At 46.5% G+C, this 26,617-nt stretch overlaps 1 protein-coding gene across 2 annotated transcripts; it reads right to left on the bottom strand.

Annotated features, from left to right (window-relative positions):
• Window positions 1-194: 194 nt before the first annotated feature.
• HNRNPUL2 (heterogeneous nuclear ribonucleoprotein U like 2) lies at window positions 195-24,645 on the bottom strand. Of its 2 annotated transcripts, XM_056852273.1 has the most exons (14): window positions 24,086-24,645; window positions 19,833-19,965; window positions 19,005-19,078; window positions 18,057-18,196; window positions 10,759-10,849; window positions 10,546-10,658; window positions 9,905-10,168; window positions 8,915-9,037; window positions 8,275-8,403; window positions 4,373-4,541; window positions 4,021-4,224; window positions 2,307-2,401; window positions 2,003-2,110; window positions 195-609 (listed from the first exon to the last, which is right to left on the bottom strand). In XM_056852273.1, exons 1-14 carry the CDS (start codon window positions 24,603-24,605, stop codon window positions 541-543), a joined length of 2,232 nt encoding a protein of 743 aa, XP_056708251.1. In that variant the 5' UTR covers window positions 24,606-24,645; the 3' UTR covers window positions 195-540. The 2 variants fall into 2 exon arrangements, with proteins under 2 accessions (XP_056708251.1, XP_056708250.1); XM_056852272.1 differs by lacking the exons at window positions 195-609; window positions 2,003-2,110; window positions 2,307-2,401 and adding an exon at window positions 13,652-13,867 and having other exon boundaries at window positions 3,970-4,224.
• Window positions 24,646-26,617: the final 1,972 nt, after the last annotated feature.

Below are 26,617 nucleotides of genomic sequence, written 5' to 3'. Positions count from 1 at the left end.
TCACCGGGCATGAATAGGATTCACGTCACTGCCCACCCGCCAAAAAGCAAAGTGGCACACAAGAACCCTAGTTTTTTTTTTTACAAGATGTCAAAATGTACATCCCCCCCATTTGCATGAGCCACCTTTCCCCCAGCATTCTCTCACCTATGCCCCTGTCAATGAGCATCTCTCAGCTCTGTGCCCCTCCCCACCTGACTGCCAGTCCAGCTGTTCTATGGTGTAATGTTTTCCTGTCCAATCACAGGCACCGCTAGGTGCTGCTTTTCCTTTTCGCGCAAATGTTTTGATTACAAATGTCTAAACTAGGTTTGAAATGTTTTTTTGTTTTTTTATAGAATAAGACAATATTCTTTCAACAAACTTTAAAAAAAAATTTACAATTTTTGTTTAAACCTCCCCCACCCCCACCCCCTTTACCCCTGCTGCCTCTCTCCCAACAGCCCTGTTTCCATTGGTTGCATCTTGGGAAAATTACAAGACACTTCCCCCCTCAGTAGAATCTCGTTGCTTGGCTGAAGGGTGAAGATCGCTGGGGTTTCACCGGTACCCCTGGTAGCCATAGTAGTTCCTGTAATATCGGTCTCTGTCTTGGTAGTAGTTCTGCCACTAAAAGGAAAGACAGTGGAAGTAGTGATTATTTTGAGGGATTTCCATTCCACCTCTCAGCTACAAAGCATTCAAAAGTGGTTAACCTTAAACAGTAAGCACTTAAAACATCAATCTCTGATTCCCAAACTTTAGCAACCCGAGAACCCCTATTTTTGATTAAAGCATTTTTTGTGGATCCCTAAAGCCCTCTTTTCCTTCAGTACTGGCACATACCACACTCTGGATAGCCTCTTTTTTTTTTTTAAGTACACCTGCCACATATTATGCCTACTTCATGAAGGCTTTCATCCTCTTACACCTCTTAAACAATACTGTGAGCCCCGGAAACATGGTTTTAAAGCATAGCCGATAACAAATATGGTTGTATCGCCTGTACATGGCCAACGTCGAACCATAAGAGTTAGAAGGGGCCATACAGGCCATCTAGTCCAACCCCCTGCTCAATGTGGGATCTGTGTTTGTCTGGCCACTGCCTGAAGATTGTCCGTGAGGGGGAGCTCAAAACCTCCCTAAGCAGCCCCACTGCTGAACAACTCTTACTTTTGGGAAATTCCTAGAGATTTGGGGGGGGGGGGACTCTGAGAGGATGCACAGCAGGGATGTGATGCCAAAGATTCCACCCTTTGAAGCTGCCACTTTATCTAGGGGAACTGATCTGTCATCTGTAATTACAAATCTCCAGGCCCCTGCCAGATGGCTGAGTAGGAGCCATTTCTATTCTATGTGGGTGCTCTGCTGTCTGTTTCCTTTCTCTTTCCTTAGCAGAGCCGATTCTTCCAGCTTCTTTTGTTCTTGCCACCTCTATCCTTGTCCCTGGCAGGTACGGCTTTGAGGCCAAGTCTGTGCATCATGCGTAGACGTACTGCCCTGTCAACTTGCTCTGGGAAGCATGTTGCTATCTTACTGCCGCACAACAGATAAAGAGCTCAACAAGGGCAATAACAGATCAAACCAGGTAGCATACATTGAGGGAAGCAGGAGCAGGAAGTTTTTTTAATGAAATTCAATGGAGGCTATCCTTTTCGAGTTTCAAGCTTTAGTGACAGATCATTTTATTTGTTAGCCCTGGCGTCCCCATTTTCTGTTGCTGCTTTTATTCCTCTTGCTACTGACTGGTATTTTGCAGTGAAAATGTTGGTGCTGATTGCTTTTATCACTGTGCTGTTATTTCGTTTACTTTGTTTTATATCATAAAATACCTTGAGGGTACCTTATGAGGCTGGACGTTTTCTATAAGAACAGGCATTGTTCTTCAGGCTGAGTCAACATTTCCCTTGCAGCGCTATCATAGCCAAAAGCGAAAGACCATTCTAGCCGCAATTATCTCCAGGATATAGTTTTCAACAGAAAGGCACACAAATCTATCTAAGAGTGTCTTGCAGCCTCTTACCTCCCGATTGTAGTCCCTGTAGTAGTCTCTGTATCTGTTGTAGTCATAATCACGTCCATAGAACCGGTTGTAGTCCCCCCTGTATCTGTCATAGAAGTTGCGGTAGCCCTGTGGGATACAGCATGTTCAGCCCTGTGCAGTCCACAGAGCATCCCACATCTATTCCTCATAGCATCAACTTTTCAAGTGGGTTTAAGTGGCTTCCCCACCACCGGCACCATACCCCTTGAAGCCACAGTAATTAATGTCCAGGTTCTTTGCTGCCGCCTGCTTAGTGTACGAGAAGCTGAAGGGATATACTTACACCACCACCTCTGTTCCCAGGCTGCCCCCAGTACTGCTGCTGCTGCTGCTGCCCATAAACCCGATTGTCGTATCCTCCTCGGCGCTGTCCACCAGCTGAAAAGTGGGGGGGGGCGAGATAGTGGTGTCAACTCAGCTATGAAGTTAAGAATTTCTGCTGCAGCCAAGCTGCTAGCTGACCTGATGTCACCCCAGGTAGCAGCACATGTTTATGGCTTAGAAAACTTTAGGGACAATGGGGGGGGGAGCGTAGCTGCCATCCATCACCTTTCTCCAAAGAACAGAGCAAGAATGCAAAAGAACAATAATATATCTGCATATGGCAACTATCAGCATAAGCTTCACTGGAACTTGCTGGCCAGCCTAAACCTCACACTTTTTCCTAACTCTGCCACCGGGGGAGATCCCTACAAAGGCTGGCAACATACAGACAATGCAAACTTCTTCCCAAACATGACCTCAACCCAATTTCTCCCACCCAGCTCCTCCCAATCCTCTACCCCAAAGCAACGTTCTGGTGGCACAACCCCCCTTCCCGCCTCCCTGCCCTACCCCAATTCCCACAGATCCGGTATGCTACTCACACAGCAGCCCGGGGGGGTGCTGCATACTTGGTTGCCTGGGCTGAGCTGCTAAAAAGGAAAAAAAAAAAGGCTCTCAGTGACCGTTTTAAGTTTTCAGCTTTCTCCAAAATCCACTACAAGGGACTGCCTTCTCTGCTGCAGAAACTACACCTGCCATGGGCTTCAGCAGAAGCGAAGTACAGGGAGCCCTGTCATTGAGCAAGAAGCAGCAGCAGGTGGTGCGCAGAACACAGGCTATGCAGCAGTATTACAAAAGCCTATATACTCCAGTGAGTGCTGTGCTACAATCTGGTGTAGAGATAATGAAGGGCCCAGGAAGCAGACACATATAGATACACACACAAAAGAACTAATGGCATATTCAGTTCAGATAAACAGAATTCTTTACTGGCTAAAGGACCAAAAGGAATTTGGGAAAGCGTTTCCAAAATTGCTTGCGGCAACAAGCCCCAATCAACAGTCTCTTCCATTCAGCTTCTGCTGCCCTGGATTGTAGGAGCAGAAGCGCCAGGCCCAGAGGAACGATATAGGAAGGAAAGCAATTTAAGTGGGCAGCCCCAAAATGGGAACTGGAAACACAGAAGCCACAAAAGAGCGGACAGCTGTCAAATGGGCACCTTGGGATGAGCAAGGATAGGTGGGGAATGTACACTGGGTGAAGGTGAGTCAAATAAGTGAAGCCCCACCAGGCAGGCTCAGAGGATCTTTTCCCCTTTTTCCTCAAAAATTCTTACTCTGCCTTTCCATATGGTTTAAGGGCAACTTGCTACAAAAGGATGCACAACCTCAATATGGGGCGTTCACTCCACAGTGCAAGAAGCTGCACCATGTGACTTAATGGGTTTTTTTAAGTCCCAACACGAGCAAAAATAACTGGACTAGCACAGCCAGGTGCTCTAAGCACGTTGGACATTTCCCTCCCTGAAGGCAATTAAGCGCCAATGGAGAAGAGCACATCTGGAAGGCAAGGAGACAAAGAAATGAGCGGACTCCCAACAGGGGTGCCACCTGGGAAATCCAGCCTTCCCGCAGTGGGCACACGCTTCCCTTGGGGCATGTGCCCGCAGCGTACGCGGACAGCATTTCAGGAGAACCTCCAGACCACGGTCCTCACTACTTGCAAAGACTCACCATATCCCTGCCCACCACGGTTGCGGTTCTGGCGGTTGCGTTTGTTGCGGTTGTTGCGCCTGTTTGTTCGCTTCTCGGAGGGCGGAAGCAGTTTCCTGGCCTCCTCCTTATATTTGGTAACCAGGGGTTGAGCCTCTTCCTTTGCAAGCTCTTGGTACAGGACTTCATCGATGTAGTCGCACTTCTCCGGAAGAGAGAAGTTGGCTGAGATCAGGAAGAAAACAGCAAGAAAAGATGAAAAGGCAAGAGGGGAACTCTTGGGCCGCCCTGCTGCTCAGTGGGGAAGGAAACCTCTGACTCCACTGCCGGCCCCCCAAGTCATGTTTCTCCCCAAACCCTTGGCTGAGCCCACCTTTCATTTCCAGCATCACAGACTCCGGCACATCATCCTTCTCCGTCTCCTTCCTCAGTTCCAGCCTCTGCTTCCAGTCCTCTTCGTTGGGGACAATTAAAATCACCTTGCGTGTGAACCCCTTGAAGTTAAGCAGCTTCCTCCGTTGGCCAGAATTGTACACATTACACTGTTGAGAGGAAGGAGACAGATATTAGGAATGCAAACACCACCATCGTCCACTAAGGGCCAAGAGCAATTACAAAAAAACTCCCATAGTCACACTTGGGCAGAACAGACATCACACACAGCCATAAAGCCACAATCACAATAACATGGCTTCTAGCAGTTACGCCACCTCACCCAGCTAATGAGGTCTGGAAAGTAATTCTCCCCAGCCTAGCTTCTGACCAGGAATTTGGCTCAAATGTGAAATTTTAATTGTTCATTTGCAGAGGGCTGCTGCAGTCCTAAGTACCCCTGTTGGATCAGACCAAAGGTCTTTCTACTCCAGCATTCTTGTCTCCAACAGCACCCAGCTAGAAGGCTGCCAAGATAAATAGGACACACTTTCCATCTGCGCCCAAGGGCCTGAAGACGGGCCCCACTGATCTGTTGCACTGTAAGTAGCGCTTTACTTACTGTTGGAGTCACAGGAAGGTTCCTTGCACAAGGGGGGAGCGCCACCATAAGCGGAATGGCTCAGCAGAAACCAAACCACAACTCCCAACTATGGAGCTTCCACACTTTCAACTAATACGGTGGACAGCCACATGAATTTGTCTGATCTTTTTAGACCTTACATCTTGTGATATGTTTCATGTGTTAATTATGCAGCGAACATGATAGAGCTTTCTTTGGCCTTGCAAACCGAGCTTTCTTTCGCCTTCCAGTCAATTTCATTGCGTGACTACAAATTATGGTATAAAATGAGATTAATTTCTCTTTTCGTGCCAGTTACACTTTTTCAACCCTATTTCATACCCCGTACCCTCTACTTTAGAGCCCTGTGGTGCAGAGTAGTAAGCTGCAGTACTGCAGTCCAAGCTGTGCTCATGACCTGAGTTCGATCCCAATGGAAGTCGGTTTCAGGTAGCCAGCTCAAGGTTGACTCAGCCTTCCATCCTTCCAAGGTCGGTAAAATGAGTACCCAGCTTGCTGGGGGTAAAGGGAAGATGACTGGGGAAGGCACTGGCAACCCACCCCGTAAACAAAGTCTGCCTAGTAAACGTCAGGATGTGACATCACCCCATGGGTCAGGAATGACCCAGTGCTTGCACAGGGGACCTTTACCCACTACATGTCCTTTTTGTACTAACAGTATTAACCTCTTAGAGGAAAGATGCTTGTAACTCCTTAAGAATCTGTCCTTTTCTGGAACTTTCTTTAGCTCTCAACCATTTCGAGGGTTCCTGCCCTACATATTTAACTCCCATGCAGAGATTTCACCTCTACCAACACAACAATGTGGTAGGCCCAATACAAGTGTGGCGATAAGGGATGTGCCTTCCCACCTACCTGGAAATTAAAAACAACTCCTCCCAAGTTTGTCAGTTCTCATGCAGATTGTAACTCCATTCTTTATTTCCCAGTGGGTTTTTTTTTTTAATATGTGGACAAGTAGGTGGCTCTGCTTAAAAGCTTTTCAGGCTCAGCAGCATAATTCTAGGCCCGTGTTGGCGAACCTATGGCACGCGTGCCATTTCCGGCACGCGTCGCCCTCTCTGCTGGCACACACGGCTCAGCTGGGCGGCGGGGCCCCCGCCCTCCCAGCCGCCAGCTTTGAACTGCTCTGCGCTGCCTGCAGGCAGCGTGGAGCAGTTCAAAGGCCCCGCCCCCTTCCCTGGACTCTCCGCCGCCCAGCCTTTCCCCTCTCCCCCCCTCCCCGGCCGAAAACCCCTTTGCAGAGCGCAGAGGCGGCTGCCGCCCTCCAGCCCCCTTCTCCCTCTCCCTCCCCCGGCCAAAAAACCGTTTGCGGGTGCATGAGGCAGCTGTCCCCCTCCAGCCCCCTTCTCCCTTTCCCTCCCCTCCTCCCCAGCCAAAAACCGCTTTGCAGAGCGCAGAGGCGGCTGCCGCCCTCCAGCCCCCTTCTCCCTCTCCCCCTCCCTGGCCAAAAACTCCTTTGCAGGGCACACGAGGTGGCTGCCGTCTTCCAGCCTCCCTCTCCCTCCCCCAGCCAAAAACCCTTTTGCAGGGCGCACGAAGCGGCGGCTGTCTTCCAGCCCCCTTCTCTCCCTCCCCCCCTCCCTGGCCAAAAACCCCTTTGCAGGGCGCACGAGGCGGCTGCCACCCTCCAGCCCCCTTCTCCCTCTCCCTCCCCCTCCCCTCCTCCCCGGCCAAAACACCCTTTGCAGGGCGCACGAGGCAGCTGTTGTCCTCCAGCCCCCTTCTCCCTCTCCCTCCCCTCCTCCCCAGCCAAAAACCCTTTGCAGGGCGCACGAGGCGGCTGTCGTCCTCCAGCCCCCTTTTCCCTCCCCCTCCCCTCCTCCCTCCCCCTCCCCTCCTCCCCAGCCAAAAACCCTTTGCAGGGTGCACGAGGCGGCTGTCGTCCTCCAGCCCCCTTCTCCCTCTCCCTCCCCCCCTTCCCGGCCAAAAAACCCTTTGCAGGGCGCACGAGGCGGCTGCCGCCTCGCGAGGCGACCCTCCAGCCCCCTTCCCTTTCTCCCTCGGTGCCTTCCATGGGCAAAAACCCTTTTCCTGGGTCGCAAGGCAGCTGCCCTGCAGCCCCTCTCCCTTCAAAACCCCTTTCCTGGGCGCGCAAGGTGGCAGCGCACCGGCCCAGAAGCCTCATTCTCCCCCCCCCCGCCAGAAGCCCCTTTCCTCAGCTTGCGAGGCTGCAGCTGCCTCTCATGCTGGCCCAGAAGCCCCCTTCCCCACCAAAACCCCCTTTCCTTGGCGCACGAGGTGGCTGCCGCCCTACTCACCAGCCCAGAAGCCCCCTTCTTTCCCTGGCCAGAAAGCTCTTCCTTCCTTTCTTCCTTTCCTTTTCCTCCCTCCGTCCCTCCCTGAAAACTTTCCTGATTCCAGCAAATGCCTGCTAGGTCTCTCCAGGACTTCCTCAAGAATGGAGAATACAGCCCTCCCACAACTGGTAGACTGCCTCTGAATGTGAAGGTACCACTATGGATGTCTGGTTCCCATCTATATTAGGTCTAATTCAGTTTTTGTTCTAATGCAGTTTTTGCAGGCAGCGTGGAGCAGTTCAAAGGCCCTGCCCCCTTCCCTGGACTCCCCGCTGCCCAGCAGGGAGTCCAGGGAAGTTGTTTTTTCTAAGCTAAAACCTCAGTATTCAGGTTAAATTGCCGTGTTGGCACTTTGCAATAAATAAGTGGGTTTGGGGTTGCAGTTTGGGCACTCGGTCTCTAAAAGGTTTGCCATCACTGTTCTAGGCCATGCTATAATCACACATACCAATCTATTCTCCTCCTTCACAATTCAAAACTTCCCTTTCCCCAAGATAGACCCACACGTCACCTTCCCTGCAGGCTCATGAAGCCATCAAGACCTTTCTTATTCCAGCAATCTTTAAAAATAATAGGTAATATTCAGCTATAGTGTTCATAGATATTGACCAGTGTGCCTTTCTAATACATTGCAAGTGAGGTTTTTTCCCCACTTTTTTTGGCTAGCCAGCTTGAAGACCTGAGCGATCAAGTGGGAAAGAGTTCCACCAGTTGATCTCTGAAATTACAACTAGAGTCTGCCGGCCCGTCCTGGAATGGGTGCAAATGCAGGCAACCTAAAAATGGTTGTTTGAGCCAGTGAAAGAAATGAATGGGCAAGCAGTTATGTGATTGCTAGTTGAGGCATAAACAATAATCCCTTTAGGAGAGACTGCTTCTGTGTCTCAACATTTCTCTTGCCAGGGCAAACTGGCTGCCTGTAATTCCTAGGAGGTGGAACTGGGCTATAAAATACAGTACCTGATCAAGAATGAAGTTCCTTTTTGTCCTGGGGGCAATCTGGACCAGCTTGCTAATGCAACGGGCAGCTTGCTGAGTTAGCTGATCTTGACCTTTGGTGTCCAGTTCTTCAATTTCAGGCCCCCTTGTCTAACGAGGGAATATGGAGAGGAGCAGTTAACCAAGGAAAGCAATGTCAGACATGCCCCAACATGCTGTCAGCGTCATCTCAATGTGAAAACCCAGGAGCAAAGCGGCATGTTTGGGGGAATACACCCATCCCCCCCCCCAATGAGAAAAATAGGAAGGTTTGGAAAGCACTAAAAACCCTCCCTGTGAAATATTTTGCCTTTGGACTGAGTTCAAGGTTTCTAAATACAAGGTTTTATTCAGCCAAAGATTTCTATGTAAAACAATCTACAGCATTAATTCCTGTACATGCTCTAGACGTATTCAGCATATTGGCTAACATGACTAACTTTGTTCAGTTTGTTATCTAATGGTAACACGCCATCAATATCAGAAGGCCCAAACTTCCCGCTGTGGCTAACACAGAGGAAAGTGAACAGCAACCAGCGAGAAAGCCAGCATTTCTGCTACAGGGTCCATCTAGCCAGGTTGAGGAGGTCTCCTCACTTGAACACAACCTCTGGCTGCTTACTCTCATTTGGAAAAGAACAGCATCCGTCCCCAAGATGTTGTAGCGCTTGTCCAGATTCTCCTGGGTGTGCTTCTGCGCCCACTGGGTCTTCCCACACCCAGGCAGCCCAACCATCAACAGCACCTAGAATGGGTGAGAGAAAAACCCAGATTCAGAACAAAAAACTAAGAACAGCGGTGTGAGGAGTGTCCTGCCGAACCATGCCAGCAGCCGCCACAACTCCATTAAGGCAGCACTGTCACCATAAAGCTTCAATTTTGCCTGAATACAGACAGAGACGTCAACATTATTCTAACCATTAAACAGGAAGATAATATATCTTTCTTTTCTACTGACCCTTGGGATAGAGTGAGCATTGTGCTAGGGCAGGGTAGACCTGAGTTTCACATTTTCTCGGCTGTGAAGCTTACCTTGGCCCAACTACTTATTTGTCAGTCTAATCCACCTCACAGGGTTGTTAGGAAGACAAGATGGAGGAAAGGAGAACAATGTGAGTCACTTTGGGTCCCGTTACAGAGAAAGGTAGCATATAAATGCAATAAAAATAAAGGGAGAGAAGGACTCTTTTATCTACTTTAAAAAAAAACACTATTAAAAAGCCCAATTGTAACCTTCCATCTTTTCTCAAAAGATACTTCTACTTCTCACAAATAACTCTAGTGGGAGCACAAAAATTGGGGTGGGGGGAATAGTAGACAAGGTTTTTCTCCCTTAATGAACATTCTTCCAGAATCTGGAGGCGCATGGGAACCAGCTGTTTCTTGCAGGCAGACTCAAGAAGAACAGTGTCCACTCCACCCACAGTCCATGAGAGTCATATTTCACCTGCCTTGCCTGGAAGGTAAAGATACCACCCAGTAGCAAAGCCTATCCTCCGAGGAGGAAGGGTAGACGGGGAAGTAACAACTGTGGATACACACTGCACAGCTTAGAGGGCCCGTACAGAACAAGAGGTGATCCCCATAAACAGAACAGAGAAACCTACGTTACCTCACACTCCTCAGTGGTCTTGGGCGGCAGAGGGGTGCGCACACGATCCTCAACGGGGACAGCATGAATGAACACGTAGTCCTCGGGAACTGAGAAGAAAGGCTCTTCCTTCTGGCCAAAGTTCAGCTCCACAGAGCAGTTCTTGCACAGCACGTGCGGAAGCAAAGCTCGGTCACCCAGAGACTCCTTGCTGATCCGGAAGGCCACACCCAGGTCTTCCCCGTTCTTGGAGAAGGAGAGCTCCACCTCTTCGCTTTCGAAGTTCTACAACACAAGGCACGGAAGCACATGAGCAACGACGCCCTCCAGAGGCAATTAGACACAGCAGCCACAGAGACATGCTTTTGAAGCCATGTTCTAATAGCCTTGGAACACAACAAGTTGGCCTTTGGCAGCCCTGGTCAGCAACACAGCCAGTTATGTGGACACACTCGTAAGTAGCATCAGGGCAAATGTCCACGATGGTAGGCTGAATACAGGGTGGGTTCCCTGAACGGTACTGGACCATGGGAAGGAGCAGGAGTTAACTAGGAGTTACAACTTTGGTTGCCCAGGAGCACATTTCCCCAAACCCAGCCTACTTTGAAAATGGCAAGGAAGCCCCTCAAGAGCTGGCACAAGGCCTCTCTTACTGAACTTACAGCAAAGCAACTGATCACATCATTCTCCCCAAAGGGCTGACCATATTCTTCGAACTGCCCATTTTCAGCCTTCAACCCTCGTCCATCGTAGCCATAAGAAAACTCATCCTCACCTAGAAGAGAGCAAAACACTTACTGCAGCTGCGCCTTGGACAACGCGGCCTGCACGACTGCGACACCTCAGCTGAGCTGGAGGATGTTTTTTTTATTTACCTAGCTGTGTGCGAGAGAGGTCAACAGACCATCCAATGCGAAGCAGTGAGGTCTCTGTGCAGCCTTCCTTCAGGGGGAGGTTTTGTGCCACCTAAGACAGAGGAAGGGAGAGCGGCCACCTGATGCATCTGGTAGAACGCTATAAAACAGGTCTAGGAGTGACAGCTGCCCCAACCTAGGCCAGTACCCACCCACCCCCCGCAGAATTTTGCTATGATGCAATGAATTATATTTAAATATCAACGCGAACATTGCTCTTCACGAACAGGTCCTTCTCACACTGCTCCTCCCCTCCACCTAAAGCAATTAAAGCCACGCCAGTTCGGAAGCGTCCTCCTCACAGCCACCGCTGAGTTCTGTCTGCAGGTAGGAACAATAAATTTCTTGTTACTTTCCTTCTGCTGGCAGCTCTTCAAATGTGAGCAACGGCACCTCTGAGCAGTTGCCACAGTGGTCGCACCGTAGTTATTTTACAGCGTAGCAGGAAACTCAGCTGCGGATCTTGACCTCATCTCCTTGGCAAACGAAGTCACCTCTCCCACACGTACGTGTAGGGTCTACGTTTCCTTTTCCAAACATGCTGAAGTCATGCAACCATGGAGGCACAGCCACAGAAAGCCTAGAATGTGCAATAGCTTGGACAACGATGGCAATTCCATGAAATGGCCAGGGAGGAGTTAAATGGATGGTCGGGAAAGATAGACCTGATGGGTGCAGCACTGCTGAATAGATTTGGTAATGTTCAATCTCAAGTTTAAAAGTGTTGTGTGATTCTGCAGACACACACAATATGGAAAATGATGTTGCCAACTGGATGTCTTAACAATTATGCATCAAGTTCCTAAATGAGGTTTGCCTTCCACTTCAAATATGAAGGATGGAGGGCCAGCTCAAGACACACTGTCTCCCCAATCAGGGAACAATCTTGCCACTCCCAGCTGTTACTTCCTAGACAGCTCAGCACAGGTGCATGAAAAGTAACCTATAGCTTCCTGGAATACTTTACAGTAAATACAGAATATTCCTCACTGCGACTCAAGGCAGACTACAAAACACTTTAAAACATTCAGACAGCATAAGACATCCAATAGACAATCCAGTAGGACTAGCATTACAGAATTGGAAAATAATGGGGGGGGGGGAGACTGTCTAAGGCATGACACACCATAATGCAGAAAGTGGGTTACAAAAGTAAGACAATGCAGTAAAAGCAAGATGATACATATAATAAACTGCAATCTTATTCCTTATAAAAGCAACCTCTTGAGCTGTTCCCTTATACCACAGTTTTAACCCCCCTTGTATTTATAAAACAGCCCTCCTGAACATTTGTTTTGCACATTCTGTGAAATAACAAGTGTGGGGACCCTTTCCGACCTTCTCAGGTAGGCTATTCCACAAGGAACACACACGTGTGAACAGGCAGTTGCCAATGTTACCCATTTGCAGGGTGGCACCTCAAGACAACTTTGCTCAGAAGAGCAAAGCTGTCGCAGCAGAGCGGAAAAGGCAGTAGGTGGGTCCAAGGCAATAAAATAAAGGGCTTTAACCGGAATCTTGAACTGAACCTGCTAGCTGACAGGTAACCAATGGAGTGAATGCAGAACTGGCATGACATGCACGCTCTGCCTAGTAGCAAATGGGGCCATGGCACTCTATACAAACTGGAGCCTCCAAGTTGACTTCAAAGAGTATATTACAATAGTCTAGCCTTGGTCATGTGGATCAGCGCTAAGTCAAGGCAGGGGGTTATTTTCTGGGTTAAATGAAACTGGAAGAATACATTTTTGCAGCTACATTAACGTACTTCTCCAGCATTAATACTAGATCCAGTATAAACCCTAGGCTCTTAACTGAGTCAACAAGGGTCAGTTGGACCCCACTAAAAGAGGGAAGAACAATTTTCTTCAAGACCTTCTCAACCAACATTAACTCTACCTTATCAGGATTTACTTTCAACTCATTCATCTTTAGCCACAAAAATAAAGGCACTGGTTCAGGACCTCTACATCATTACTAGTGGATCTGGATAAAGAAATACAGAGCTTAATGTCATCAGCATACTGATGACAGCCAACTACAAAACCACAAATGATTTATCCTAAGGGCTTTACAAAGAGACTGAATAACATGGGGGACAGGGCTGTTCCCTGTGGAACCCCACAGGACAGATCCCACACTGATGGCCTCCAAAAGCAACCTCTCAGTGTGATCCATAATGAACCTTTTACACCAATCCAAAGCACATCCCCTGATAACTTACTTATTTCCAACTGTCTCAACAATCTGGTATATGAGCCACCATATCAAAGGCTACTGATAAATTCAGTAGGATCAACAAAGAGGCGGTAGGGGGCCCTTGTCTACATTTAGACAGAGATAATCAATTAAAGCCATCGCGGCATCTCCACTGCACAGGCTGGCCTGAAACCATACTGAAAAGGGTCCAGAGCAGATGAGTCATCCAGGAAGACCTGAAGTTGATCCACAACCACTCTCTAAATCACCATGTCCAGAAGAGGCAGATTAGAGACCAGGAGATAATTGGCCACATCATTTTTCTGGAGTGATGGCACCCCGAGTCAGTGGATTTACGATGGAAATCAAGAACTCATTAATATGGTCCTTACATGGTTTTAGCAACCAGGATGGACAAGGATCAAGAGCACAAGTGTTGTCTTGCACAGATCCCAAGATACTGTCAACATCCATCAAGGTAACTGGGTCAAAATGATCTACAAATGGACCCATTTCTTCTGTCTGGACTGTATCACAACCAGCATCCAATCTGAGATATATTTAAACAGCAAAAAAATCTGCAAAAGGGTCACAATTTATCACCTGCTCCTGAGTTTAATGGCACAGATTTAAGAGTCAGCAAGTGCCTAAATACCTTCGACGACTGAGCTGGTCGCGAACTAGTTGATTCATTGGCAGAAGAGTAGTAGGCTTTCTTTGCCGCTGTCAGCGCCGCCTCATAGGTCTTCCAATGAGCTCTATAGCACGCTCTGTCGGCTTCACTCTTAGTTTTCCGCCAACGCCGCTCTAGACGTCTCCCGGCCCTCTTCATGTCACCCAGCTCCGCAGTAAACCAAGGGGCTGGGCTCCACTTCGACGGCGGGATGGGATGGAGGTTAGCTAATCAGCGACCACTCTTACGTATCACCGGCCATCTTTGAAAACTCCCCCCCCATATCTACCAGCTCCCGTCTACACTGAAATACCACATTCATTCATTCATTGCAAGGGCATTTTAATGGGTTCAACTGCCGTCCTCCCGTATAAACAAACATTTTTGTGGCACCAAAAAAGACTTCAAATTTATTGTTGCATGGAGAGTTGCTGAATATGAAACCAACAGTAGATTTAGTTGTATTAACCAGGGTTTAAACTAACTCAGTTACTGTGAATGGTCACCATGCTTATCAGTTTCACTACATTTCATGGCCCCACAAACTTTCACCCTTTATCAGTCTGTGTATTTCTTATATGCTGACTGAGGATTCGCTTCAGCATCTGATGAAAACAGGCTCTAGCCATAATAGGTTGTGCTACAATAAACCAGTTAAGTCTTTAAGGTGGCACAAGATTACTTTATGGTTTTGACACAACAGACCAACACAGCTACCCATCTACTTAATTAATTTGTACCAAGACCTCACCAGGGCACAGCCAAGGAGTATATTTGCAACTCCAGTGCTAAGCCCTGGAACTACCCCTGTGCATGCACAGATTGCCTCCTTCTCACCACTCACCAGCTGCAGGTTTCCAGTAGCCCCATACTCAAATTGTTGAAGAGCAAGGTACCTTAAAGGGCAAGCCTACAATCCCTTCCCCTGGTAGGTGGGGGGGGGGGAGCTCCAGCCCTTATTTTCTCTCCCCACACCTACAGACGACATTAAATCAGAGGGCTGTATATACTGCTTAGGAGCTATAGTTATTTGCAAGGAGACTGTTGGCTTCAGTTTCGTTATTAACCACAAATGAGTCTTCTCAGAGAGGGTGCTCTGGGGGGACGGGGGACAACACACCAACAATCAGGCCGGCTCTGCCTTGGACGGCATCCCTGCAAAAGCAGCCATTCGTGCAGTGAACAAGCCCTGAGAGTGTAGGGTTTCATACTTGCGTGTTTACTTATATAAGAGCTGTGTTACAGACATTCTGAATAGAAAAAGTGTTAGTACTCCTTTTGGGGTGACAAAAAAGTTGAAGTATTGTTTTGTTGTGATATTGCCAAGAGGCTACAGATTGGATCCTACTGATGTTCCACTAACCGAAGAGGGGTAATTTGCCCAATTGCTCTCCTCACAGCACCCCCTACAAGCCACATGGATGTTTATCTTTTTTTTTTATCCCCCTTTTGGGGGAGGGGGTATCACAAGAGGGTGCTGGCAGAAAGTGACAGCAGGGAAATATTGGCTTTCTTCAGCAGAACATCAGTAGGGTCCAGTTGTGCATAAGAATTTAGATTTCCAAAAATTTTGAAGCCCGAGGGGGGGGGAAATGACCCCCATAAAAGAGAAATTTTGAAATATATGCAGAACTTTAAACTTCTTTCACTGACAACACAAAATGCATAATTTGTAACTTAGCATTTAACATTGTACTACTTGACATATTTATGAATTTTGAAGTAGTAATACCTTCATTTTCTATAAGAAAAATGTTAATACTTGAGAAAGTAGCAAATTGCTGTACTATGCTATCATAGAACATGAATCTTTACTTATTGCCACCTGACAGGTAGGAATAAATAACTTGAAAGTAGAAAATAATTCTATAGTAAACAAAATGTGTTTTGACAGAAACTCTCATAGAATCTCAACAGGTAGCACTGCCAGCATGTTAAGACATTAAGCTAAACTTTATAATATTGGAGAACACTGAATAATGTATTATCATTAAACACATTATGGCATATTAATGGTTTGCCAAAATGATTTCTATTTAAACAAAATAATCTTGAAAATACTGTATGTCTACAGTATATTTTATTTCAGAGATTCCCCCATAAATCCCAATTTTTCCATTAGAAAAGTTATGGTGAAAAAGCCTTATTGTTCTGGGCATTAATAGCTCTAGATGTGCATGACCTCTTACTAAAATGACTACAAAGTTCAGCTGTGGAGCTTTAGTCATGCTAAACTGGTTTACTATTATAAGATAACGTATCTTCAAAGTGGTTACATTATAGGCACAACAGCCACAGTTTTGTCAAGTTTCACCAAATGTATAGTGAATGCTGTATAAAGGTAAAGGTCCCCTGTGCAAGCACCAGGTCATTCCTGACCCATGGGGTGACGTCACATCCTGACGTTTCCAAGGCAGACCTTTGCAGGGTGGTCTGCCAGTGCCTTCCCCGGTCATCTTCCCTTTACCCCCAGCAAGCTGGGTACTCATTTCACCAACCTCAGAGGATGGAAGACTGAGTCAACCTTGAGCCGGCTACCTGAAACCAACTTCCATTGGGATCAAACTCAGGTAGTGAGCAGACCTGGACTGCAGTACTGCAGCTTACCACTCTGCGCCATGGAGCTCTTGAATGCTGTATAGTAATACATTATTTTAACTTTAATAAAGCCATTTGAAATGACATCGTGGTAGATGAGTTTTGTGTTGAGTATCCTACAGCATAAATCCACAGAAAAGGGAAACACCGAGGAGTGTATTGCCAAGTATTGCAGCTGTGTTTCTGCCTCCTTCCAGTTTGTGGGTATAACACTGGGCATGGGCAGAGGCCTGAGACTTCCGGCACAATCCAAAGGGCTCTTGGACCGTAGCCACAGAGTGAGACAGCCCTTGGATGTAGCACTTACACAGGACATGATTTTATGCGGATCCTATTAATTGTATTTTGCTTATGTACATCGCCACTTGTTTAAATTCAATGTTTCTCTGAACGTCTCAGGGTCAGCGTCAGGGAATAAATAAAAAGAAACAGTGCTGTTTCTAACACTAACAGTGCTGTGGGTTGGAACATTTTCCACAAAATATTCTGAAGCTATTTTTTAAAAGAAAACATTCTGCCCCCTTATACAAATATAGACTATATCTGTTGTGCTGTAGATCAGTTATGTTAGAAGGGCTAAATGTGAGATATGAAGCATAGACAAACCCCAGTGCTTCTTCATGTCCAGGCCTGTACATGGTGTATTTGCCTTTTATCGCTAAATTTAAATTTTGCTAATATTATTTAAGTTTGAATTAGAAAATTTCCCTGCAAAGTCCACATTACTGCCCAGTGCCGGGGCTGTCAGCATACAACATGATAACCTTGCTGAAACCAGTTTTGTCAGAAACTTTTGTGAGAAGCTACTTGAGACTCCATTTAAGCCACTTTTTTTTAATGTAGGAAAGGCAAGACACTAATAAAATAAAATGGACCACAGAGCTACACATGTACAGACTTAAAGGGAAAAAATGAAAGAACATCAACTTAAATAACTACTACATTTTCTTAAAAATGCCCCCCCCCCCGCATGCATACACACACACACACACACACAGAGATCCGGAAGGGGCCGGAGTGCTATACTCTTCCATTCCCAGTGCTCTCTTTCATGAGCACCCCCAAAACATAATTGGTCCAGATAAATGCACTGTGTGTCAATCTAAATGACTCAGATCACACTTTCTGCTGAAAATTTCAAAGAACTCATGTGCTAGCAACGCCCTTTTACCATTTACACTGGCCAAACCAGCCGTCTCTACACAGGAGAACAAATGGTCGCATGCTATCGGCTGAATGTCTGGAAACACTCAGAAACCAGCTAGCGCTTAAAAGCTGACATACTTCAGCAAAACTTTCAAAGGGGAAAACAACCCTTGGGGAAGCAACTAAGTTAATGTCAAATCTGCATATGAATTCTATCGGTCTGGCTCCCGTATTACTAAAGGACAAAGTTAAGTCCTTCTTCAGGCCTGTGCACACTGTTCACATATAGACTTATTTGCCAATTCGCTGCTGGTCAAGAGTGGTCCTCATGCAGTCTGAGGGGACCATTTTCCTTTTGACCAGTTCTTGCCTTCAAGAGCTCTGCGTAATAACGTAACATATCTTACATAGCTACGCAGCCTGGCCTACTAACTTTATTTTGCAGTAACCTCTTCCCACCCCTTTCTTTCTGTTTGTACTCATGTCATGTCAGACTGTACAGACATCTACAGCTGAAGACAATACTTTATACATCTGATGCTGTGCGCGCCCTGACTCACAGAAGCATTTGCTGCAAAATGTTCATTAAAAAGAATGACTTAATGTGCATTAATGTGCATTTCATAGAACAAAGCCTCCTCACCTTTGCCTCAAAGCAGACTTTCCCCTTTGTCACTCCATGTGTGCTTCTCGCCCCCGACCAAAGGTTGGGGAACTTCTCAGAGAACAACGGCTGCCCTCCGTAACGGTCCTTGGTGGCTCTGAAGTGTAGGTCAGACGTATCTGTGAGAGAGATGAGAACAACGGACATTTAAAACCGGGAAATGCAAAAGGTCCCCCCCCCCCCCGCTTAATGCTGTAAAACAGCCCCAGAAGTAAAACTTTGGGCATGGATGAGCACTGCCCTATAAAAGGGAAGAAAACTAAGTAAGATACCAGACTGAATTCAGTGATCAACTGACACTCCTGTGAACCTTTAAACAACTGGTTAATACCCAGTCAAAGTCATTCTCTCCAAATAAACTAAATGCAATTCAGGTAGCTTTTTCTCTTCACAAGCTGGTGGAAACAATGAGGCTAATTCCTGTTTCCTTCTCTACTTCACTGGATTCTCTCTTGGCCTCTCACATCATAAGAAAGCACAAACGGTATTTCTATATCAACAATTACATTCACTGTAACCACCCACTCAGGGAAGCGCTGACACAAACCATTCTAAGCATAATTACAACACCGTACATTTTTCACCTACGCTTTCTTTACTGTAATGGCATGGAGTCATCGGAAGGCAGATCACCATTACTTTTTGTGACAAGGAATACAACTGAAATCCACTGAACAGACCAATCTTGTGCACAAACTTCTCTCTCAAATTTTTATCACCCCCTTCCTCCAAAAAGCTCCCTGTTCTGTCACTACAAACCCCTTGTGAAGGAGGTAAAGCAATAAGCTTGCTGGCTCAGTGGGGATTTGAACTGGGATCTTACGAGACTAGCCCAGAACTCAAACCATTGCATCACGCTGGTTTTCATTAAGTTATATTTTCTTGGATCACTACACAGATGTGATACTATGAGGAACAAACACGTACAGGTGTCCAAAATCACAGCATTCTCATCATCTTCTTCTCTAGGCTCCTCTTCTGGTGGTGGTGGTGATTTGGATCTGCATTGCACAGGAAGGAACCATCAACATGATCAGGTTAAAAATGCATCCAGCACATAAACTGCCATGTCGAAGAAACTAGCACAAAATGCCACAATTGTTCTCCATCTACTGTGCTTATTTTACATTGCTGCCTCTTTACTTTCGCTTCTTGTATTCTGAGATCAAAGAATGAGTCTCAGCTTATTTTACTATGGGAAACAATAGGAAAAAATAAATTATAAAGCCTCCAATCTCTCTGCCTGAATAAATGTTAATTCACAATGTTAGCTCAAAGGATACTGCACAAAGCTCCCACAATCTAAGAGGTACACAAATGCTTTATGGAACATCACCTCACAATAAAGGAGAACTGTCTTCAAGAAAATATGCAGAACTGGGAAATGCAGGAGTTGAAACAGGATAAAGCATTGTGAGAAATACAAAGTCAAGCTATTTCTCCCCCACTTTTTTTTAAATAAAAGCAGCTCATGAAACCAAGATGCCTTCCCAACTTAGTACTAAAAATTTCCTTGATTACCTGAGCTTGCCTAATGCAGAGAAAAGGGTAGTTTTGCAATTCACTGGTGGACCACTGGACAATACTTGGTGGAACATCAAGTACCTGGTAACTGTTGTGATTTTTGCAAAGTGCACATCCTTGGTATGACCCAGCTAAGCATGTCCCATTTTTGGAGAAAGATATTATACTTAACACAGAATAGTTACGTCACTTAAGTATGTACTCTGGCCTTCAAAACGATGTACTTCTCACCGGCTATTATATGCCTCCTCTCGGAACTCATAATAGGCACGGCCGTGCTCTTCCTTCTCTTCACGCTGTCTTTTTAGTCCACGGCGTTCTCCATCTGAACCAGCCTGCTTTGCTTTCTCATCATCTTCATTTACTGCGAAAAGAATAAAGGATTAAAAAGCAGATTTTATTGAAAGTCACCAAAAAATTATTCTATCACTTCTACCATGAAGAAGAACACCCGTAAAGTATTTATCTTGCATTCTTACAGCAGAGTCCTTGGTGTTTAATGTAACAGAAACAATCACTGCAAGCCAGCCCCACATGGCCTTCTAGCCAGCCTTTAACAATTCATGCTATGCAAGGCCTGGAAGATGAAGTAACAAAAACTCCCCCCCCCACCACCATCACCACTATGGTCATGTGGCAGGACTTTTCTGTGGCAGCAACCCAAAAAACTTCCACAAACTGCACCTGGGGTATATTCAGTGCCCTACAGCAAATATTGTTGGGTAGCAATATGTCACCAAGCTAATGCATGTTTGTGGAGGCAAAAATGTTTCTTGATACCTAAGTTTGAACCCAAGCTGGAGTTGTTTTTCTATCCTTCTGAACACATTGTCTGTGGTCAGGTTAATATGGTGAGAGCTGGTATAGTGCCTGGAGTGTCAGACTAAGCTTTGGGAGACCCAGGTTTGAATTCCCATTCTGCCTTGGAATCTTGCTGGTTGACCTTAGGCCAGTCACATTCGCACCCTGACCCACTTTACAGGGTTGTCGTGAGGATAAAGTGAAGGGGAGGATGCTGTAACCCACTTTGAGAACCTGCTAAGAAGAAAAGTGAGGCATAAACGAAGAAAATAAATACAATTAGTGCTCGCCAGTAAAGCCCATTGCAGTAGGCTAACCTACTGACAACTTAACGCTTCATTTCACTTTTCCTGTGCAAAAACTCAGGAAGACATTTTTTACCACAATGTATTACATTTGCTCGAATAAAAAAAACTCAAACCCAGAAATCTGTTGATTTTGAAAGTGGGAAGCAGCTGAACTTTAAAAAGTTGTACGGCCACTTCCATGTGCATTCTGCCACCAAAAAAATGCAACAAGAGTGGAATTCTCCCCCAGATTATGCACAATGATTTATAGAAGTTTCCTCATGCTGTTAGACTTCAGAACTTCAGCAAATCAAGGACAGATTTTGTTGGGTAACTATCTGATTTTACAATGGCGTTGAAAAGCATGGCAATGCAATCTGTTTGATTTGTTTTTGCATTTTTGTCCTTTTAATTGCATTGTATTTAATTGCATTTTTTCCTTCTGTACACCCCCCCCCCAATAAAATAAAAAGGTCAGATTTTCAATGCAGGGTGATATGTGACAAAACCAAACACAAAAACCTCCAGAGAATTAAGTATTGTGTGCCTTACAGTCACTTCCCATTTCTTCCTTTTGTCACTAATTCTGCCACAATTTTTTCATGAATAGAAACCATTACATTTTCAATTTTTAAAAAGAATGAAGTTTATGATAAGTATCAGAATTATTCCTGATAGTCTATTTCACAAAGACACAGTAGAAGAGAAATTTAATATCCCTTTCCACATCAATACTATACTTGTTACTTAGAACGCTGTTCATAAAAGCATCTTCTATTTTCCTACCATAAGTACATCCAGACAAGTATATTAAGAGCATTTGAAAACTGCAGCAAGGTGCCACGTGACTCGGAAGCAACACGTAAAACTGCTCTTAACCATTTAACTTCTAAATTTTTAAATAATCAAACACAGTTCATATAGCCAATTTATGATAACCAAAGCTTTGTTCTCAAGACTTCATATGGAATTTCTACTCTGTGGTAGTGAAACTTCTGCAAGTACCACAGCCAAGAAAAATCGGACGTATAACCCTAAATTTCACAGGTCTTTGCCCACATGCAATGAGAGATGCAACTGAAACATTTACATTGATATAATTTGAATCCATCTTTCTAAAACGGCAGTATGCTACACTACAAACAACTGGAACAGTTTATATTAAAACAAACACCTGTCAGATGAAACAACAGTGTGATCACCTGCTCTCTCTGAACAGGTACCTAGGATCTGAGAAGCACTAGAGTGGAACCATTTTGCTCCACCCTCTAGCTATTCAAGACCAATATAAACCTACTGCATCAAATACCTATCAGAAATGTTTACAGTGGTTTACAGCAGCGATGCAAAGTATCAGTGAAGAATATGACTGATGAGCCACAAAGTTTCCAGTTCAATTTTCACATATGCTGCAAATTCTCTTGATTACGACAATTCACTAGACCACCAGAGGAAAGTAAAATGGGAAGGACAATGATGAACCATCTTTTAAGACAGTTTTCCATTCTGAGATAACGTGGAGCACTTTGAACATTTGAAACACATCACATAAAAAGCTAAGTATTTCTACTAGATTAAATTCAAGAAAGCTGCCCAGGCAACCTTTCTACCCACTACACTACATACCACACCACATTTTTATAACATACTTCCTACTAGCAGCTTAAGGTGATGTATATCCTCTTCTCCCCACCCCCCATCATCCACACAACAACCCTGTACAGTAAGAGAGGCCAACAGCACCTGGAGCTTCAAGGCTGAGTCGGGATCTGAAATTCAGCCTTCCCTGGTTCCAAGTCCAACAATTCTAGCCAGTACCTCATGCTGATTCTCTCATCATCTCTGTAAATCCAGACCTACAACACTCTTTCAAGACAAATACTCCCATACTGCAAGCCAGCCCTAAGAGAACAGCAGCATTGCCCCGAGACACCTGTGAGTGAAGCTTGACTTGAACTGGGAGCTTTCTGGGTCCTAGCTGCTCTTATAGCACCAGAGCCCATGAACTTCACAGCTAAAAGATACAGCCAAGTCCTGAAGCCTTTACCATCTAACATTTGACCCAGGAGAAAATGACAGAGGGGAGGAAGAGAGGGAAAGAAAATGGAAGTAAAGGAGAGCAGCACAGAAGAAATAATCCTTCCAGTTACTATAACAACCTGTAAGATTTTTTTTAAGTCCTTAAAGACAGAGTTTAAAACACCACAATACTTTTTGCTCTATGTCACTGATAAAAGGTATACTTACCTTTATTTAGCCTCACTTACTTTTGAACTAAGAGGACTTGGCTGTAAGCACACGATAATCCTATGTATATTTGCTTGGGAGTAAACCCTAAGGACCTATGCATGCAACAAATAAATACACAACTACTGGTCTGAACCATGACTAGCCCTATAGAAGCTATAAAGATGGAAAGTGAAAATAAACTAGATAGCTGTTACAAGTACAGCAAAAAACCCTTTTTGTTTCGTTTCCCCCCCATACAAAAACTTGCATAATAATTATAGGGCACTATTCAGACATAGTTCTAGAATTTTAAGGGTGAGACTGAAGCTGATGTATGAACATATTACTTTGTTAACGCTTGGACAGACATGTGTTCGTCTTCTTCCTTTTTAACCCTTTTTTGTTTCTGTATCCCATTATATAAAATAAAAAATTATATTAAAAAACTCACACACTAATACTGATTCATCTTTTACACGTGTTTTGTTTCTGCTGCAATACCCTAGAAGTGCACTCCTCTGCAGAGTTACTCCTGTCTACACCCAGCGAATCTTTTAGGCTCGCGTTGTAAAGCTGCAACCCCTATGCCCCCGTATTTGGGGAGGGGCGCTAATCGGGATTCACTCCTGAGCCACTTTACATAGAATTTGGGTGTCGGCATGCAAAACACGTGTCCGCTTATTGGGAGAATTATGCCCCCTGCCGAATTCCCAACAGGGCTTTCTATCGAGTGGCAAAGATGCATTTTTGAGGGGGGGGGAGAGAGGAGGTTCAGGCGGCAAGACGGCCACCCTGCCTGGCATTACGAAATTCACCACGAGGGGAAAACGAGGGACGGATCACGCCCGAAAAGCTCCCACGGTGAAGCGCCAGCCGCTTCCCTTCCTCCTCCCCTCACCCCCGTAGAAACGATGCCCAAGTCGCTTCCGCTGCACCTTTTAATAATCGATAATGTTAAAAAAAATATTTTATCCGATGCACGTTGCGCTCAAAGACCTTTGGGGTCCGGGGAGCCTGAAATAAAAGGGAAGAAACGGTGCCTCGGCCCTGCCCGCGTGTGCAGGTGCGTCTGGATTTAATAACACCCCTCCGAGGGGGGAGGGCTGCAGCTTCTTCCTCCCCCCCCACCCACCCCCCAGCGCCCGCCCGGCTCCCTTCCCGCCTTACCCGCCTGCTCGTCTCCTTGTTTGTCCTCGGCGTCTCCCTGCGCTTCGTTCCCGCTGGGGCCTCCGCCGCCGCCTTCCTCCTGGGACGGCTGCGCGCCGTTGACTCCGCCGCCGCCGCCCGCCTGGGCCTGGCCCTCGCCTTGCTCGCCGGACGGCTGAGGCAGGGCCTGGCCCTCTCCGGCGGCTGGCGGCGGCTCGGCCGCCATCTGCTCCTCCTCGTCGGCCAGCAGCGCCTCCTCGTCCTCCTCCTCTTCGTCCTCGTCCTCCTCGTCTTCTTCGTCCTCGTCGTCGTCGTCGTTTTCTCCGCCGCCGCCGCCCGCCGCCAAGCGGGCCCTGGCGAGGCTCTGCCCGGCCGCCACGGCCGACTCCGCCCCGCCTTCGTCGGGCCCGGCCGCCAGCATCTCGGCGTCCAGGGCCTCCTGGAGGCGCTGGGCCAGCTCGATTTTCAAGCCGCGGGAATCCAGGCCTCTCCGCCCGAGCTCGGCCCGCAGCTCCGTCACCTTCAGCCGCTTCACGTCCATGGCGCGCGCGCTCCGCTGAGGGGGGGAGGGAGGAGGAGAGGGGGGGAGGGAGGAGGAGGAGGAGGAGGAAAAAGAGAGCGAGGAGAGAGAGGGGGGGAAATCTAATCGGCAAGAAAGGCGCTTATCCGGCTCGCTCTCTCGCCGACAGCACTGCGCCTGCGCAGTTTCGCGCTCTCCTCGTTTCCCCCCCCCTCGCGCTCGCCCGCCTCAGCGGCGGCGGCCTCCTCCCGTACAGACCCAGCCGCGCGCGCGCGCCCAGCAAAGTGCGCCTGCGCCGGGGAGCGGGCCTCGACTCTACCGCGCAGGCGCCGGCTGGTGCGCAGGCGGACAGGGAACGGCGGTTGGGAGGAGAGGCCGCGTCGCGCAGGCGCGGGCCCCCTGACGCGCAAGACCGCGGTGCATGCGTTTTGAGAACTAGAGGGGAATTGCGCGTGCGTGTTCTGAGGAGTTGTACTTCAGCGTGCGTTGGCGCTCCCCTTTTTTTTAAAAAAACACCACCCCTCCCCCAGGGCGCAAAAGAGATAGGCTCTGGCCGCAGCGTTTATACGCCTGCGTGGGCTCTGCGCATGCGTTCTCTGGTTTCTGCCGCTGCGGCCTATGTGCACAATAGATTTTAGGCTGGTAGCAAACGCCCCCGAGGGCAGTAACAAGGCAGTCCTTTGGGTTTTTTTGTAATTGGCTAAAACTCACCAATCGCAACGAATACGGCGCTAGTCTGCCCAGAAACAGCCAACGCTTATTTGTGATTGGGCACTTGAGGGCGAGCTTCTGCCTGCGCCTCCGTTCCGAAGGCGCCATGTTGTTCTTAACCTGCTACTAGAAAATGAGAGTTTCCAAAACAACTAGTTCCACATCTCACCTCACCAGTTTTCTGCATTTTGAACACGTGTGTGAAAGGCAGAAATGCAAATTTCCAAACCCTGTAATTTTGTCAACACTGCATTCCCATGTGAGAGGAAACCACACCTATTGAGGTTTTTACCTGCAATGCAACTTGCCATGGCAAAACAAGAGCCACCCTTTTTCTTTTCTTCCCAACAGCTATGGCAGTTGTTTGTTTTTTATCCCTGCCAATGTTTCCCTTGGTGCCATGTAGTGTTGCCAACCTCCAAGTGGTGGCTGGAGATCTCTTGGGATTACAACTGATCTCCAGGTGACAGATCATCAATTCCCTTGGAGAAAGTGGCCACTTTGGAAGGCATACTACCTCTGGTACTACAGGAAGCAGATATCCATCTTGGTTAGTAGCCATTATTAGTCTGCTCATTCATTAATTTGTCCACTCCCGTTTTAAGGTCTTCCAAATTGCCTGCCATAACCACATCCTGTGGCAGAAAGTTCCACAAATTAACTAGACACTCATTCTTCTTTTTGTCTGTCTGGAATCTCCCATCCAACTTCAGTGGATGACCCAGGCTTCTAGCATTATGAGAAAACAAGAACAGCTTCTCCGTCGACTCCATGCCATGCACCATTTTATAAACCTCTATCAAGTCTCCTCCTTGCCTTTTTTCTGTCCCTGCTGAGCTCCTTCTCCTGCCTGAACTCTGCACTACAACCAAATATCCAGCAATTTCCTAAGCATGGTGCCTACGTTAATGTCTTTTATGTGCCAGGCCAAAACATTTCTTATTACCCAGGCTAATCATTAGCGGTTTTATCCTTCCAGCCGTTTTATGGATAGTTTTATATCATGCCTCTGGGCTTCTTTCAATAACTTGTTTTTATATTGATGAGTTATTATTTTAATTGTAAACCATCTTGAGCAGGACTCTGGAGAGGGCATAAAAATTCCTTACACAAATAAATGTGTGTGTTTGCTGATACATAGCACACACTGGACTGGGTTTTTTTTTAATATAATTTTTATTAAATTTTTAACCAAACATACAATATAAAAAGAAAAAATACAAAGGAAAAAAAAGAAATATAAAATACAAATAGTATTAAAAGAAAATAAAAAGAAAAAAATTATACACTGGACTGGTTTAACCTTGTGCCACATTCTCATT

Source organism: Euleptes europaea, chromosome 7, assembly GCF_029931775.1.
Source record: "Euleptes europaea isolate rEulEur1 chromosome 7, rEulEur1.hap1, whole genome shotgun sequence".
NCBI lineage: Eukaryota > Metazoa > Chordata > Lepidosauria > Squamata > Sphaerodactylidae > Euleptes > Euleptes europaea.
This window is presented reverse-complemented; position numbering and strand designations above follow the sequence as displayed.

Bases quoted from the DNA above. Each gene is read 5' to 3' on its own strand.
- HNRNPUL2 (XM_056852273.1), bottom strand. From the start codon at position 24,605: ATGGACGTGAAGCGGCTGAAGGTGACGGAGCTGCGGGCCGAGCTCGGG. The intron at 10,659-10,758 runs GTAAATAAAAAA...GCTCTCTTCTAG, and splicing joins CCTCTCTCGCACACAGCTAG to GTGAGGATGAGTTTTCTTAT. The intron at 610-2,002 runs GTAAGAGGCTGC...CTTTCCTTTTAG, and splicing joins ACAGGGACTACAATCGGGAG to TGGCAGAACTACTACCAAGA.